Consider the following 16,943-nt stretch of genomic DNA (forward strand, 5'->3'; position numbering starts at 1 on the left):
TCACCATGATCATAAAATAAAGGAGGCGCGCGGGGTGGGGGCGAGAGAGCCCCGAGCCTCAGCCCGCCGCCCCCGGCCGCCCCCGGCATCCCCGAGCTAGGAGGACGTGGGGGCCGGGGCGTTCCACGCCGGCCCCAGACCCCAGTAGAGCCAAAGGACACACTGCCCGGGGAGGCGGGTCGGGGCGCCCCGAGGCCGGGCCCGCGTCCGGGTCAGGGGCGGCCGAGGGCGGCGGCCGGGGCTCGCGGATTGGCCCGAGGGGCAGGTGAGTCGCCCGCGCCGCCGGGTGGGGGCGTGCGCGCCAAAGTTCCCCGGCGGCCGCCAGCGCGTCCAGCGCGCGGGGATTCGGGGCCACTCGCGGCCGGCGAGGGGGGTGGGGACCGAAGCGCCCGATGCGGCGGGGCTAGGGCACTGGGGTCCCGGCCCGGGAAGGGGCGCGCTCCCGTTCGCACCGGCCCGCGGGGGTGGCCCCGGGGCTCCCAGGGAGCCGGAGGGACCCGGCCGGGGACGCGGAGCCGGCGGCAGGCGGCGGGCGCAGCGCCAGGACTGGCAAGTCCACGCGGCCCGCTGCGGTGCTAGCCCGTCGCCCCTCCCCAGCCCCGTCCTCGGGCCGGGCCGGTGTCAGCGGAGATGTCACGGGCGGCGATTGTTCGCTGGTGCGCGCGGCGGTGCGGCCGCCACTGACGGGGCGGGCGCGCGGGGTGGGGGTGGGGTGGGGGCGCCTCCTCCGGGGAGACCGCCCAGAGCTGCGCTGTCAGCTCCGCGGCCCGCGCGCCCCGTGCACACGCGTCGTCGCCCTCCGCGCCCCCCGCGGCAAAGTTGGGCTCAACTTCGAGGCGGGCCTTGACGCCCCGTCCCTTCCACCTCCCACCAGGTCCTCGGCCGGCGAGGCGGCGGCTCGAGCGCAGCCCGGGAGCCTCGCACCGCCGGCGGCAGCGACCCGCCCGCCAGGGAGCGCCGCCCGGGACCCGCGCCGCGCCCTCCGCGCTCCCCGGGACCTCGCCGGCGCCAAGGCCGTGCGCTCGCCTCCGGGAGGCCGCGGGCCGGCGCTCGCCTCGGGGGAGCTGGGACCTCCGCCGGCCGGACAGAGGCTGCGCTTCCATTGACCCTGCCCGGCGGGGCTCGGGCCGGGCGCGCGCGGAACCGGGCGGGACGCCGCGGCCCCGTCCCCGTGGATGCGTCTGCGGGCGGCCGCGCGTCCCCCGAGGCTCCAGGGAGCGGCCGGGCGCCGCGTCCCCCGCGCGTGAGCACAGGGCGGCTGGATGCCGGAGCACCATGCTTATCCGCTGACATCCAAACTTTTCCTTTTTTTTAACCCAAAGAGTATCGGTGATTTTTGTCCACTGCTAGCAGAAGAAGAGAGACCTCAGGCCCCTTGGAATGCAGCAAACCCCTTATTTATAAACGGGCCCTGAGGTCGTGATATGCAAACGCCCCCCGGCCCCCCATCGGTGAATTTTCTATCCTATGGATATCGGTCCTGAGATTTGAAATCGGAGAGCACCCCCTGTCTGCGCTGGGTCCGGCCGCCTCGGTCCTTTCAATGCCCAGCTTCCTCTGGGACTGCTGGCCTTCCCTGGAGATCAGAGCGGTGCTGTGTGCCATGGGCTGCATCCAGAGCATCGGCGGCAAAGCCAGAGTCTTCCGGGAAGGCATCACGGTGATTGACGTGAAGGCCTCCATCGACCCCGTGCCCACCAGCATCGACGAGTCCTCCAGCGTGGTGCTCCGCTACCGGACGCCCCACTTCCGTGCCTCCGCCCAGGTGGTCATGCCGCCGATCCCCAAGAAGGAGACCTGGGTAGTGGGCTGGATCCAGGCCTGCAGCCACATGGAGTTCTACAACCAGTATGGGGAGCAGGGCATGTGAGTACTGCTCAGGAGCAAGCTTAAGCTTAAGGGGTGGGGGTGGGGGGCTTGGAGGCCTGGGGTAGGGGGGTCAGGGCCTCGCCAGGGGCAGAGGGAAGCTTTGGGCATGTACGGAGGTGGGTCTCTGAGACCTCCTTGGCCACATGACCTCCTGGATGGAGGGTTTGCCTGTTGGTTCAGGTGGGGTCATGGCTCTAGGACCTCCTTTCCCACTGTCCCTGAGGTTCCTGTGCCCTTCCCTGCAAGGCGCTGAGAAAGCAGAGGGGACCTGGCCAGGTGGCTCAGTCGCTTAGAGAGTCGTCCCGATACGCCAAGGTTGTGGGTTCAATCCCTGGTCAGGGCACATACAAGAAGCAGCTAATGATGGATACATAAGTGGGACAAATTGAGGTTTCCCTCCCTCTCTCTCTCTCTTCCTGTCTCTCTAAAATCAATAAATAAAATTTAAAAAAAGAAAGAAAGCAGAGGAATATCCCATCATGTGCCTCTTTGGCACAACAAGGCTGCTGCCTGGATCACCCGAGAGGCCGCTGCGTGGCCCCCGGCTCAGGCCCCTGCGAGCCCACGTGGCGGGCTCTCAGGAAGCGGCCGGGGGCCCTGAAGCCGCCTGAGTTATCTGCTGTGCGGCTGCACCTGAACTTGTCCTGTGTTTTCAGGTGCACCTCAGGTTTGGGGGGAATGCTTTCCTGTTCCCGGTGCTGGTGTGCTTGAGAGGACAGCTAGTTTTAGAGGCCCAAACCGGGTGGCGTAGTGTTTTTCTCTCCGAGGAAGGAGGCCACTTACATGGACATCAGTGTCAGTGTCCAGAAGGCTCCCCTGGGGCCCTGACAGCCGAGAGGAGCCCTCTGGCCCCTTCTCTCCAGCCTGGTCTTCAGGATGTTCTCAGGACAATGTAAATCTCAGTGCAGGACGCTGAGACCCAGGGTCTTCTTTACTGGCATGTTCCCTGATCCCAGAGATGGTCCTCTTGGGTGTGGGGAGAGCAGTGGTAGATTTACCTCGAAGGGCCACCCTGAGACAGGGCAGTGAAAACAGCCATTTCTGGGGCACTGGGACCTTTCCGAGGGAGCGGGCATGGACACTCTCCCGTGGCCCCTCTCTCAATGTCCCTTCTGTGCAGCATCCTGGGTCTGCAAGGAAGGAACAGAGAGTCCCCCCAGGAGTAGGAGTTTCCCCCAATTTGGGAACATCCTGGGCCACCTGAAATTCAAGGGGGGTAAGAAGGGGATGGAGGTTGAGGGGACACCAAATGTTACGACTCCTCCACCAGTAACTCTGAAGTTATAAGGGAAACAGGAGGATCATGGTAAAATTTAAAACGAGGGTTTTAACCGTGATCGCCCCGAAGAGGCGCGCGTGCGGCCCACCTAGACGCGCTTCGGCTCCTCCATCAACCTGGTTTCCACGCCCAAGCCCTTTAATTCCCCAAAGCGGCTCTTAATCCGGGACGGAGGCTACTGCCCATTCCAAAAGGGAAACATGAGTCTTAGTTATTTGGTGTGAACTTTTCCTAAGAAGCTTTAAGCTCCAAGCCTTCCCGGGCTTTGCGAGGCATCTGGGACAACTGGCAAGACACAAAGGTTTTGCTAGGGCCCCAGGCTGAGTTCTGGGGTAGGATGGGCAGGGGTCCTTCAACGGGAAGATGGGAGCACCAGGGGGAAGAAACCTGGGGAGGGGGAAAGAGGCTGCTTTGCAATGAGATGGATGTGATGTTCGGTGGGGAGGGGGCAGGCCTGGCTCGGAGCCTCGGCCTTCCCATCTGTGCACGGGGTTTCCAGTCTTCGAGGCCTTGTGCTCCATGTGGTGGTGGCTCCGGCCACATCCAGACACTCGCTGGAGGCAGGCCTGAGTCAGGAGACCCGAGACGACCTTTCTCTTTCTGTGCCAGTCCTCGCTCCCTGGTCAGGGGAGCCCAGGGCACACCTAGACTACTGCAGTCAAGCAGACCTGGGCCGGAGGCCAGGCTCTGCCACTTTCCAGGGTGTGACCTGAGCCACTCTGACCCTTGGTTTCCTCCTCTGCAGACCGAGGTGTCCCAGTGCTTGCGCCACGGCTGATTGCGAGAATGATGGGGACCTCTGTCGGGCAGTGGGCACGGGGCCAAGCCCACGGTAAAATACTCAATGTGAGCGGCCTGCTCCTTTAGCCCGTTGTTACCGGGCTGCCCCTTCCCCGGCGGGGAGGGAGCCACCGATCTGTAATGACCGAGTCGAGAATCGCGGCCGAAGCTTCAGAGTTCCGACCCGTGTAAACGACTCCTGTGATGAATTTTATTATCCCTGGCCCAGGCCTTCTTCTTTTCACACAGGGCAACTCCCTGGCTTTAAAAAATGTAAAAATACTGTAAGTGATGAACGATGGCGTTTTGGAGGGGCTGAAGGCTGGTTTCCTTGCTGTCCACCTGCTTCCCTTGGTCCCATGCCCTTCTTGGGACACTTCTGTGGGCACAGGAACCTCTGTGTCCGAGTCCCATTCTCCTGGGTTCCTAATCCCAGTTGGGAGGGGACCGGCCCCAGAGAAAGAGCAGAGTTTGAGGCTCCCTACGAGGGTCCGTGTCCTTCGTGGCCTCAGGCCCTGGGGTCGGAATGGCTGACCAGGGCTGGCCCTGGGTCCTTGGGAAGTCACCCCTGGGACCTTCAGTGTTGTCATCTGCCCGAACTCATAGGCTGCTGTGAGGGTGCAGTGAGAGGACAGGTGTAGGTGACGGCCCCGTGGCCGCCATGCCGAGTGGGAAGCTGATCGAGTTATTATTAATCAACAAGATCGTATTAGGAATTAACCGAACAGCGCGACTCCCCGGGACGGCTCCTCCCGTCGGCGGCCAGGGGGCTGTACTCAGCCGCTTCCCCTGGACACAAGGGCTGGGTTAGGAAGGGCCTGGGTGTGAGCGAGTGTGATGCTGCGGACCCCCCCCAGCTTCCTTACCCAGCCTAGTCTTCGTGTTCTTAAGCCCCGTGACAGGAAAACACGTGAGGCGCTGGTGGGACTGACCGGAGACCTCCAGCCGCCCAGAACTGCCCCCGGGCTTTGCCCAGACCAGAGGCTGTGCTGTGCGTTGTAGGACGTGGCCCAGCATCCCTGGTCTCCACCCGCTTGATGCCAGCAGCCCCTAACCCCCTTCGTGACAACCCCAAATGCCTGCAGACGGTGGTGGTTGTCCCTGGGAGGGTGCGAAGCCACCCCGGGTTGAGAACCGCTGGACTAGACCCAGACGGTTTGAATCACTGAAATGAAGCCCACACGCTGGACTTCAGTGGCCCGGGGAGGGCACAGCCCGGTGGCCGAGGTTAGGGCTTCCTTTCTTTCCAGATGGGCTTGTATCCAAAATACTCATTCCAGATATTTAACCGAAGCCCATAATACCCCCGACGTCATCCCTGCCTGGGGTTAATCTCTAATCCAAGGGAACGTCTGAGGACGACATTCTGGGTTTGGAACATCTGGAGCGGGACAGTAATGCGACTCACGGCAGCTGTAAGATGCGAGCTGCTCCGCGCCGGCTTGAGACGATGCTCTGTGGTTTTGGGTCCAACCCACACTGCTTTAAAAGCCACCCCCCCAAACGGTTGGAGACACCTGCCTGCACAGCCCCGTCCTCCGCAATTCCTCAACCGCCACCTGTCAGCTGGCACCGCTTCCTAAGTGACGAGTTGCAGTTTCTTGCCTGTGTGGGAGGCGCTTCACAATGTCCCTAGTTTGCCCTTCTCTGGAGCCCCCCTGGGAATCTGGCCCACGGCCAAGGCCAAGGCGCAGGCCCAGGTCTGTTTCTGGCTCCGGGTTCTGCCAGACTTGGGGGTGAGGGGAGGAGAGCAGCAGGGTGTGGGTCCCAGCTCCGCCACTGACTGGTGCTGAGACCTCGGGCCAGTCCCTTAACCTTTCTGAGCCTCACTTTTCCCATCTAGGAATGGGGAGAACGGCCGTTCCCTTACACAGGTGTTGTGGAGAGCCAGTGAGGGGAGGCATTGCGAGGACCTGGCAGGTGCCTAGTGCACCTGAAGGCTCGATACGTGGCAGCTCTCAATATCATAACTGCTGATAATTAATTATTAATTAAGCAGGGCCCAGAGTCAGCAGAAAGATTGCTACATTGTCGTCGTTGCTTCTGCCGTCTCTTCTCCTGGGTTGGGTTTCATGTACCGTCTACAGTGTGAGCGCCTTGGGGAATGCGACTTGCGAAGGTCTTTGCAGCCGGAAGGTGGAGTGACATCAGCTGCCTCAGGATTGTGAGGCTGAGAGGGAAGGGCTGGGCGGGCCGCAGGGGCCTGAGGCCTTGGGCTGGGGGGTGCTGGAGCTGCGCCGACGTGCAGAGACGCCCGGCTCCCTCTCCTCTCTGTTATTTCCCAAGGACCTCATCTGATGAGGAGGAGACAGGCCTGAAGCCACTTGCCCAAGGAAGCTTGCTCTGCTCCAGCGGGTCTGGGACAGGCAGGGAGGAATGGCCTCGGTGACCACGTGGCCGCTTCCTGCAGCCCAGGCCTGCGCCACGGGCCCTGCACAGAACAATTGAGGATGCTGCTTCCTCTCTTCAACCGGAAGGTGGCCTCCCCCATCTGCTGGGCCCTGGCGGAGGCAGGGGCGGTGGGGGTGGGAGAGGGAAGTCCTCGCTTCCAGGCTTTGGGGCGGGAGGAAGTGGCAAGGGACTGCCCAGCCGGAGAGAACTCCCCCAGGGCCAGCCCTGGCCAAGCGATCGCCCCAACCCTCACCTTCCGAGTGCCCCAAACAAAAGCTGGCTGTTCCTGGAGACGTGCGGGAAGGCACCCGGCAGCCGCCATAATCAGGGAAATGAATTAAACACGGAGATCCATTTTTTTGCCGATCGGGTGTGGGTGAAATGGGGGAGATCAGTAGGTGGACCTAGAGTGGCTCCCGTGGGGGAAAATGATCAGATTATAAATGGCATTTTTTAAAAAGTTGTAAAATGTGTAGGGTAGGAACCCATTTTCTACTAAAAAGACCTCACTGACGGTGGGACCGTGTGCTGCATGTATGCGAGGGAAGGTCTGGAAGGATGTTTACGGTGGGTAACCCCGGGGAGGGCAGCTCGGAAGAGAGGGCTTTCGTTTCTCACTCAAGACACTTGTCTACGGCTGGCGTTAAAAAAAAAAAAAAAAAGCACAGCTTCTATCACTAAAACCTGAAACCGTGTGCACCGTCCATCTTTCCCCTCTCGTTAGGCCCAAGGCCCGGCCGTGGCCCGGGGGTGGAGGGGGCGTCGGGGCGGTAGTGGAGCTGTTTAGGGGAACCCAGGGGAGGAAGGGGACACCCACCGCAGCCCCTCCCTGGGAGCAGGCGCCTGGTGACCCGTTTGGTGGGAGGGGCCGGCCCGGTGGGTGCCACGTGGGACAGAAATCAGGAAACCTGGGTCCCAGTCTGTTTGGGAGGAGCTCTTGGGCCTCAGTTTCTGTGAAATTGCAAAACTTAACAGAATTTGAACCTTTGCAAATTGTACAAAACTGTTTTCTTGAGGAGCAAGTGAGATAATTCCTGAGTGCCCGTGTGGCCTGGGCAGGGGCACAGACCAGTGTGGGCAGAAGAGCCTGGGCGGCTCGGGCGGCCCGGGGCCCTGAGCCTCGAGTCCTTACCTGCGCCTGTGGTCCTCGGAGTGCCCAGCAGGCGCCGCGGGACGCATGTTAGCTTACGTGTCGTTTTAATTTAAAGCAACACGTTCACTCATATTAGAATGTGTGTGTGTGTGTGTGTGTGTGTGTGTGTGTGTGTGTGTGTGGCATATTTAACCTGTTATTTCAAAGGGGTTTCTTAGGAAAAGCTAAACTTAGTTGAGTTTTTTAAAAAGTGATTAATTTGAAGGCAAACAATATAGAAGATCTGTAGGCAGGACCCCAGTGAAGAGAGACATGAAGTTTGCCCACTCTGCTGAGACCTGGTGGGCTGGGACAGGTGCAGTCAGAGGGCCCCGGCCAACACTTCCTGGGAGGGGGGAGCCCCCAGGGGTACGAAGGGTCATCCATGCCGCAGAGAGAGCCCAGGCCCGGCTCACTGCCCCTGCCTGGCTCTGTCTGAAGTAGCCCAGGGTCACAGAAGGGCCTCCCACGCACACCTCTGGGCCAGGTCTCCCTGGTTTCCTTCACCCTCGACTGAGAGGCCTTCCCACTGGGCCAGCTTGGACTGGTGGCTGGGCCTGGAGTCATGGGGTGACCATCCCCAGCCCTTGTGGGGGCCCTCAGCACAGCCTCACCCCTTCTCCAGCCTCCAGGGAAGGCCTTCCTGTAGCCCCTTCAGACTCACATTCTCAGTCGGGCGTGCTGCTCAGAGCCTGTGTGTGTGCGTGTGTTGAGGGTCAGTTGGAGGGTCTGTTGGGTAGGAGCTTCTGTGTGCGTGTGTGTATGTCTGTGTGTGTGTTGGGCAAGGGTCCCCTCTGGGGCTCCGGCCTGCCCACCGTCACTGATCCAGGCCACCAGCATTTATTGTGCCTGATTCTAGGCCAGGCACCAGCGTAAATCCTGGAGGTCTGGCCCCTGCCCTCCTGAGATCGTCAACAACGATCGTATGATTATTTAATCACCTGTGAATGTGCCAGGACGCAGCAGCACCAGGACTGAGGGTTAGGACGGGCTCCCCGGGGGACTCCAGAGCTGAGCCAGGAGTACATCTGACCAGCATGGGGGCCGCTCCGCCCAGAAGGCCCCGAGGTGGGGGGGGGGCGTGGCCCGTTAGAGGAACTGAGAATGGCCCCTGGGTCTGCAGCCTGGGAGGGCGTGTGGGCGCAGGCACATGCAGGGGACCCAGGCTTCAACCGTATTGGCGCTAAGGGCCGTGGGGTCGCGCGGGTTTAACGGTTGGAGGAGGAACAGTGCGATGAGATGTGTTTTTAAAAGATCACTCAGGCTTCTGGGACGAGAGCACTGCAGGGGGCAGGGGGGAGGCTGGGAGGCCTGGAAGGGGTGAGGGTCCAGATTGAGTGAGGCCAAGGAGAAGGGGGGTGCCTGGAGGGCACAGGGGGCTCCACTGCCTCTGCGGACCAGGGCAGGCCCTCTGTCCGTTTCTCTCTCAGCTCAGTGGCCAGTGTCAGCGAGGGGTGCTCTGCAAACTCTTGGTGGGTGGTGGGTGGTGGGTGGTGGGTGATGGGTGGGGACAGCAGACGGAACTGGGGTGTTGAGGGAAGCTGAGGGGTCTGTTTCAGACGCGATAACAAGGGACCCCAGAAGGCATCTGAGGTGGGTGTCTAGCCTGGACTCGCCTGCTGTCCTTTGGGTTCCCACACCAACAAGGACCCAACACAGGGTCTGGAGAGGTTGTGGGGCAGGTGAGCCCAAAGCCTGTGACCCCCGGGCAGGAGCAGGCGTGTCTGCGCTTAGTCGCAGTCCCCCATCTGCAAACGGACCCGCGGTTGCGCACTTGTGGGCAGGCACTGTGCCGGCAGCCTTGCTTGCTTGCCCCCTTCGGTGGCATCTGCGAGTCAGAGCCTGTATTGTCCCCGCCGTGTAACAAGGCGAGCTCGGCTCCGTGTGTGCGGGGCCGGGGTCCGAGCTCACCCCGCCACCCCGTGGAGCGATGCACCGAGGGGCGACCAATGTCATCCCAGAACACAGGAAATCCCAGAGCATGGAACCCCCTCCTCCCAGAGCTCGTGGAGCCTGAAACCATAAGTGAGGTCAGGGCGGCTTCAGGCCCAATCAGGGCCGGCAAGTCCTAACCGCTGACACCTCCCTCAGATGGTTCCAGAAGCTTCCACGTGTCGCTGTTTACCGTGTGCCGGGTAATATACATCACCCCATGTACTCATCCCCAAAGCCTTGCAAGGTGGGTCGGGTTATCCACAGTTAACTGATAACTGTTAACGATTGGTGACTTGATCAGAGCCAGTAGCCAGACTGAGACTGGACCCAGGGCTGGTCTGTGTCCCCCAGAAGCTGTGCCCTTAACCTCGCTCCCCCCACCTTGATGGGAACACGGGGACCAGAGCCAGCCCGAGGTGGCTGGTGATGATTTGAAAACGCGCCCTTGGCCCTGGTTCTGAGTCACAGCCCATGAGACACGCTGTCTGCCTGACTGAGCAGGGGCTGGGCATTGGGGCGTTGGGGGAGGAAAGGCATCGGGGAGCTTGGGGTCAGAGGCTGGGGGGGGGAGAAAGAGAGAGAGGCTGGTCTGGTCTCAGGAAGTGAAAGGGGGCGAAGGAAGAGCACAGTTCCTTTTGCAAGTTTGCCTTCTGCCTTCTGAAACGTCTTTGCCAGCAAGAGGAGCCACTGTGAGCGGGCGGAGCGGGCGCCTCTGGAAACAGGCCTCTGCTGCTGTGGGTGGGAGGGTCTGGGAGACCTTGGGGACCGGGGGACACTTTAGAAACGTGAGGTCGTTTGAGCTGCTGCCCTGAGTCCCTCTGAGTTTGATGAACTTAAGGTCCTGGGCAGGAGATGGCCTACTAGACAGGTGTTACCCTACTATGTGATTTCCTTGCGCTCTCTTTTTTTAAAATCCTCACCTGAGGATATATTTTTTCCATTGCTTTTCAGAGAGAGAGAGAAAGAGTGAGCACCAGCGGTGGTTTCAGGGGGGGACCGATCTGAGATGATGCCAGAGAACTGGATGGCTTTTAGTGGGGGATGACGTTGGGGGAGCCCCAGTTTACCTGCCGTGATGTTGGATGTCTGTGTACTGTCTGGCCCCCTGGGAGGTGAGCCCCGTGGGCGGAGGGGGCGCAGAATAGCCTGTGGGCGGCAGGCTGAGTAAACTGGCCTTCCTGCCCTCAGGTCCAGCTGGGAGCTCCCGGCCCTCCTGGAGGGCAAGATCGAGGCCATCAGTGACTCGGACGGGGTGAACTACCCCTGGTATGGCAACACCACGGAGACGTGCACCATCGTGGGCCCCACCAAGAGGGACTCCAAGTTCATCATCAGCATGAATGACAACTTTTACCCCAGCGTCACGTGGGCCGTGCCCGTCAGCGAGAGCAACGTGGCCAGACTGACCAACATCTACCGGGACCAGAGCTTCACCACGTGGCTGGTGGCCACCAACACCTCGACCAACGACATGATCATCCTGCAGACGCTGCACTGGCGCATGCAGCTCAGCATCGAGGTGAACCCCACGCGGCCCCTGGGCCAGCGCGCCCGGCTGCGGGAGCCCATCGCCCAGGACCAGCCCAAGATCCTGAGCAGGAACGAGCCCATCCCGCCCAGCGCCCTGGTCAAGCCCAATGCCAACGACGCTCAGGTTCTCATGTGGCGGCCCAAGTACGGGCCCCCGCTGGTGGTGATCCCGCCCAAGCACCGGTAACGGCCGGGGCGCCCCCCGGCCCAGACTCCGACGACGAGACCGCTCCGACAGCCCCACGTGGACGCCCTTCACCCAGCAAAATACAACCATTCTACCTTGTCCAGCGGGGTCTCACTGTGCGCATGCCCAGGACGGCCTCGCCCGCTCCCCTGGAGCCTGCTTCCTGCGGGGAGGGGGCCCGCCCGGGACAGACTCGCCCCACGTGCGCCCTCCAGGGTCACCTGGGGCCTCCTTTCCTCCCCTTTCCTCAGTTTCATTCTCTTGCAACAGACGCCCAGACACAACTGCTTTTCAGTCCCTTTTTTTTTTAACGCCTCTTTATGAGGTTCGGGCGGGAGGAGGAGCTGGGAGGAGACAGGCCCGCTCCTGGGACCCCAGAGGCCCCGCGGGCCCTCCTGCGCGGCTCCCCCTCCCCTCCTCACGCGGCCTTACCTAGACTTGCTTTGCCAAACTTTTGCCTTAAGCTGAATTTAAAGGAAAAACGCCGACACAGAGAAAGCAGGATCTCTTTTCTACCGGACTTTGCATCTGCTGGAGGTGAGGGAGGGGCTGGGTCAGGGACGAGAGAGAGAGACTAGGCTGAGCCCCTTTTCTGGGGTGTCTTGGGACAGGAACACAGGTTTAGACCTAAAACCAGCTGCTCATTCTTGCATTTTAGCAGAAACAAAACCACAGACAGCCGCTGCCTAAAGAGCCCCGGGTGGAGCCTCCCCCCTTCCCCGTACCTGGCCCCGAAGATCTGCCAGCGCGCGCTCCTCTCTCCCAGCAGCCTCACCTGGCGGGTGGGTCTGGGGCAGGGAGGGGCCTGTGAGCTACAGGTGCAGCCCCCGAATTCCCGCCACCTGTCGTCCTCTCTCGGCTCTTCCTTCCCCTCCACTCTGCTCCCTGGAGGGCCAGCCCCATTGACCCAGCTTTAGTTCTAGTTCCAAGGTAAGAGGAGAGGCCGGCCCTCCTTTCCCTCCAGGCTCCTTCTCAGGGGACACCCCTCCCGGGCTCTGGGGGAGGCCGCAGGCAGGTCTGAGCGCACAGCGTTGGAGGTGGGGGCGGCCACGGAGGGCACCCAGGAGGGCTTTCCTGGACCCCCTGCTGCCTGCCCTCAAGGAAGCAAACCAGAGCCCAGGGTGTGGATTACGGGGGCCCAGGGTTAGGGGGCCCCAGAGCCACTGTGGAGGCTGGTCGGGGACAGCGTGGCCAGTCTCTGAGGGCCACCCTCCCTCGAGTCCTGGGCTCTCTGGAGCCCTGGGACTGGGTCCTGAGCAACGCCAAGCTTCCTTAGCCATGTCTGCCTTGAAGGCTGTTGGCAGGAGCTGGGGGGGCCACCCCCCTGAAGCCCCCTTCCTCCAAGCTTGCCAAACCCACAGCTACATCGCCCTGGCCCCGCATTCAAACTAGTAATAAGCACAGAAAACCGTCCAGTGAGAAAAACAATCCATTCTGCTGCACATGAGCCACTTGAAGGAGTCCCAGTGACAGCACCTAATCCTTGCTCTGCTCCGTTATCCTCGTGGTATTGTATTTATTTAGGGGTGCTTAACGTCCAGTCCCCCTTGCCCCCCCAGCCCTGCTCCTGACAGGCCCACAGCTATCTTGGGACAACTGGACTGCAGACAGCTTGGTGCTTGGGGACCCGTCAGGCCCAGGACTTTCCCCATGGAGGCCTCCGGGTCCCCGTGTGTGTAGGAGCCCTGCCTGCCACCCTAAAGTCCGGGGAGCCGTGGGCCCCAGCTCCCCCGTGGGGTGGGCCAGGAGGGAATGGGGTGATGGGACAAGCCCTGGCCTCCTGGTGGAGGGCCCTTCTCTGCACTCAGGTCTTTCTTGCACTACAACAGAGAATGGGCCCTGGCGGGGGGTCAGGATGCTGGCTCACAGCGGAGGGGTTCTTACTGGGGCAGAGGGTGGAAGCAGGAAAGTACAGGGGGGTCTTGAGCTGTTTGGGGGCAGAGTCCCCCCAGCTCGGACTTTGTGAATGGGAGCAAGCCTCCGGCGGGTCAGTGCTGTGCCCGCTTGGAGGGGAAGGACAGGCTCCGCTGCCTCCACCCGGGCCAGCTGCATGCCTGCCCCCAGCTCACCTTCCCCCCCCAGGCCCCTCTCTGCTCATCTGGCCTTTCTGAAGACTCTGAGAGGCTGCAGGGCCAGCCAAGGACGCTGGACTTAGCCTGGGTCTGGTCCCTCCGCCTCTTCCCTCCTTTCAGGAGCACAGGCCTCAGGCTCCTGGCCAGGGTCCCAATCCCTCTGGTGCCCCCCCTTCCCCCCGTGTGGACACACTTGCCCAGCAATAGGACCATCCTTGGTCGTGGAGAGTACTGTGAAAACTAACCCGTGCACTTATCAGGAGGCACAAGACTCTCGAAGAAAATGTAAAATGAACTTTTAAAAAAACAAAAATATTCACAGAGAGAAATAAAGTGTAATTTTAAAGTAGGTCTGGCCAGAGTCTGGATGTTTCTGGGGTGGAGGTTCATTGTGGGGTTGACGGCTGGGGGAGTGAACGGCTGTGGGATCCTGTGGGTCTTGGTGCTCAGGGCTCAGGGAGACCCCAGGAGGAGGCCGGCCACCCTGTTGGTGCCTCCTCTGGAGGTCCGTGGGGCGCTACTCAAGGTCATTTGTGTGAGTTTGGGCGAGACACGGAGCCCTGCTTTTGTGGGGGACACCTCGTTCTCCGGGTAGCTGCCCCCCCCCCCAGCTGATGTGGTGGGAACACACCGTTCTCAGTGTCCAGGTGTTAATTCACTGAACCCTCAGGATCCCCATTTCACAGATGCGGAGACTGAGGGAGAGCGGAACGGGAGATGCAGCCCAAGGCTGCGCATCTGGGAAGAGGCAGATCCAGGATTTGAACCCGGGCCTTGGAGCCCAAACACTGCGGAGCGTCCGTCCATCTGATGCTCAGTACCGGTGACTGTTATTCGGCAGGCGCTGAGCCTCTGGCTCCCTCCATCCTGGGCTCCTGGGGCAGGAAATACCTCTCTCCCGCCCTAGCCCCGGAAGCCTGCTGTGTGCCCAGGCAGTTCTGTTGCCCACAGCGAGTTGGGCTCATTCCCTCTGGGGAGGGGTTGCCGGTCAGCTGCAGACCGCAGGCTGGGCTGCGGGGGCAGGCGGGGGCCTCTGGGCACTGCCCATCCCGCCCGGGCCGGGATGGGGCTCTCCGCCGGGTTTCCCATGCGGCAGGAACCCAGCCGCGCTCTGCATCCTGCCTCCCGGGCCGAGACACCGCAGCAGGAAATTGCATAACAGGCCCCGCTGGCCGCCCTCCACCCAGATGGCTCCTGGGTGGTGCAGTGCATGTGGCGGTTTGGCTTCTGGCTGTGGAGTCGGCTCCTGAGCTCTGCCTGCGAGAGACCGTGGGGGGGTGTGTACACGCACGCATGTGCACGCGTGTGAGCAGAGAACCGGTGCAGGCCTAGCCCAGGGCAGGAGAGAGCTGAGCTGGGTCAGAGCAGGAGAGAGCCAAGTGGCTCGGGCACCCGACCTTCACGCAGCCACGACCTCCACACAGCTGAGCAAGGGTGTGAGGACAGCAGCTGCGTGCGGGGGTGACATTGGGGTGGGAGGGGCCCATGCAGGGCAGGGGTTACGAGTGCAGAGGATTCCAAGGGGCATCCAGTCACAGTGGAAGCCCTGCAGCCTCTCAAGCTGATAGCAGGTTAAATTTAGAAGCCCCAGACTGGGACGAAACAGACACCAGACTCCAGCCAGCTGTCGCAGGAGCCCGGGCCTGGGAGAGCCTGCTATGGGGGGAGGGGAGGGCGGCCCACCTGCCCCAGGACGTCTGGGAGGAGCAGGTGCACCCTGAGCCCAGCCACAGCCTGCGCCCACCTCTAAAGTCAGTGCGTAGAGCCCAACCGCTGCCCTGGGCACACTCACTGTAGGTTAGCTTCTGAGGCCACAGGAAATCCCTTTTGGTCCAAGAAGGTGACAGTTTATTGGGAAGAGCAGAAAGGTGACGCCGGTGGCACTCCCAAGCCCTCGGACCTTGCCGGCAGCCCGGGGGCTCTTTCTGTCACCGTCTCTCATGCCTGGGTGGCCCCACAGAAACTGTTTCCTGCCCACCTGAGGTCTGAGCATTTGATGAAGGCAACTGCGGAGGTAGCAACAGGCACTGTGCACCCACACTATTCAAACATGGCCCCCCCAAGTCACCAAACAACAGAGTCCTGCGAAGAGCGCGCCTGGCAGGGCCACGGCGCCTTCCGGCGGCCATCCGTCACGCCGAGCGGCACGCTTCCCTTTTCACAGGGAAGGAAACAGGCCCTCCGAGAGGTCGGAGGACTCGCTAAAGGTCACTCAGCTGGGAAGCTGCAGGGCTGGGCTTTCCAACAGCCACCTCCTGACTCTGCTCTGTCACTGCTGCCTCCACAACGCCACCCGGCCCCTCCACACCCCGATCCTCCCAGCTGCCTGCAGGCAGAAGGCCCCAGCATGAAGCGCGAGAGCCCTCCCGGCCCTGCCGGCACAGGCCGACGGAAACCAGTGAACGCGAGAAAACGCTGTCTGAGCAAACGCGCTCCATCCCTGTGCCCGTGTCCAGACGGGCAAACCCACGCGACAGGCATGGGGCCTGGAGGCTGCCGGCCCCCCATCCCTGTGAGTGAAGTGAGACGGGGCCAGTCCCTCCACCGGCCTGCGCCTCGATTCATATTTATGGTCCCTTCTAAGCCGGCAGCCGGGGTGGCGCGGCCGGGTGTTTACAGCCCGGGCGCAGTCAGAAGCCCTGAGCTATTCTCGGCTGCCACTTGCCTTGTGGAGCGAGGCTGGGCTGGCCGCCTGACCGCGCACACTGCAGTTCCCTGACCCGCAAGCCAGGACACGCACGCCCAGCCCGCCCGCCCGTCAGACCCTGCAAAGGGCAGGGGCTGTGCCCGGCGTTAAACACGCACGCGGGGCTGAGAGTGAGGGCGCTGGGCCGGCGTTTCTGTCAGACCAGAGACTCCTCTCTCTCCGTAAGGCCTGAAGCCACTGTGACGTCCAGACGACGGCCCGGTTATCTAGGACTCGCAGCATCAACAAACACACGCCGAGTGCCAGCCAGCCAGTCGGACAAGGGTGTTTATTTTTCATAGCTTTACTGAGATACAGGCCACATGCCACACAACTCACCCACCCAGGGTATACAAGTCTCTGGGTCCCAGTAAATTCACAGCTGTGCAGCCATCACCACGGTCAATTTGGGGATATTGCCATCTCAACCCTCCCCCTAAAGGAAAATCCCCTGTACCCGTCAACACCCCAGCCCTCAGCAACCACCAAGCTGCTTTCTGTCTCTAGGAGGCCCCTCGCCTGGAGTTTCTGGGAGTGGGATCACAGACCTGCTGTTTCCAGCTTCTCTCGCTCAGCGCGCTGTCTCAGGGCTCCCCACGTGGCGGCAGGCACCCGCATCCCTTTCACTCAGTGTGCTGTCTCAGGGTAAATTTAATTTCTTTAATAGCTATAGGGCTATTCAGGTTATCTAGTTTTCATGAGTTTTGATAGTTTGTGTTTTCCAGGGGCTTTGTCTATTTAAGTTGCTGAATTTATTGGCATAAAGATATTCGTCGTATTTTAATTGTCTTTTTAACTCCTGAAGAATCTGTAGCGATGTCCTTCCTCATTCCCGACACTGGTAATTTGTCTTTTTATTTTTACTGATTGGTCCATCTAGAGGTTTATTGCTTTAACTGATTTTCTCAGTTTTTGGTTTCATTCGTTTCTGCTCCGATCTTCACTATTTCCTTTCTCCTGTCTTAGGTTTCATTCCTTTCCTTTTTCTACCTTCTTAGCTAGCTTTCTTTTTTAAATGTAGGCATTTTAGTGCTATACATTTTCCTCTAGGTGCTGCTTTAACAGCACAAAGTTCTGAGTGG

At 61.1% G+C, this 16,943-nt stretch overlaps 1 protein-coding gene across 1 annotated transcript; it reads left to right on the forward strand.

The window, feature by feature from the left end:
* The first annotated feature begins 1,260 nt into the window (after positions 1-1,260).
* Positions 1,261-11,819, forward strand: FAM78A (family with sequence similarity 78 member A). Its single transcript, XM_016196680.2, has 2 exons — positions 1,261-1,866; positions 10,575-11,819. The coding sequence occupies exons 1-2, from the start codon at positions 1,544-1,546 to the stop codon at positions 11,101-11,103; spliced, it is 852 nt and encodes a 283-aa protein (XP_016052166.1). The 5' UTR covers positions 1,261-1,543; the 3' UTR covers positions 11,104-11,819.
* Positions 11,820-16,943: the final 5,124 nt, after the last annotated feature.

The sequence above is a fragment of the Miniopterus natalensis genome, chromosome 12 (genome assembly GCF_054644295.1).
Source record: "Miniopterus natalensis isolate mMinNat1 chromosome 12, mMinNat1.hap1, whole genome shotgun sequence".
Taxonomy (NCBI): Eukaryota; Metazoa; Chordata; class Mammalia; order Chiroptera; family Miniopteridae; genus Miniopterus; species Miniopterus natalensis.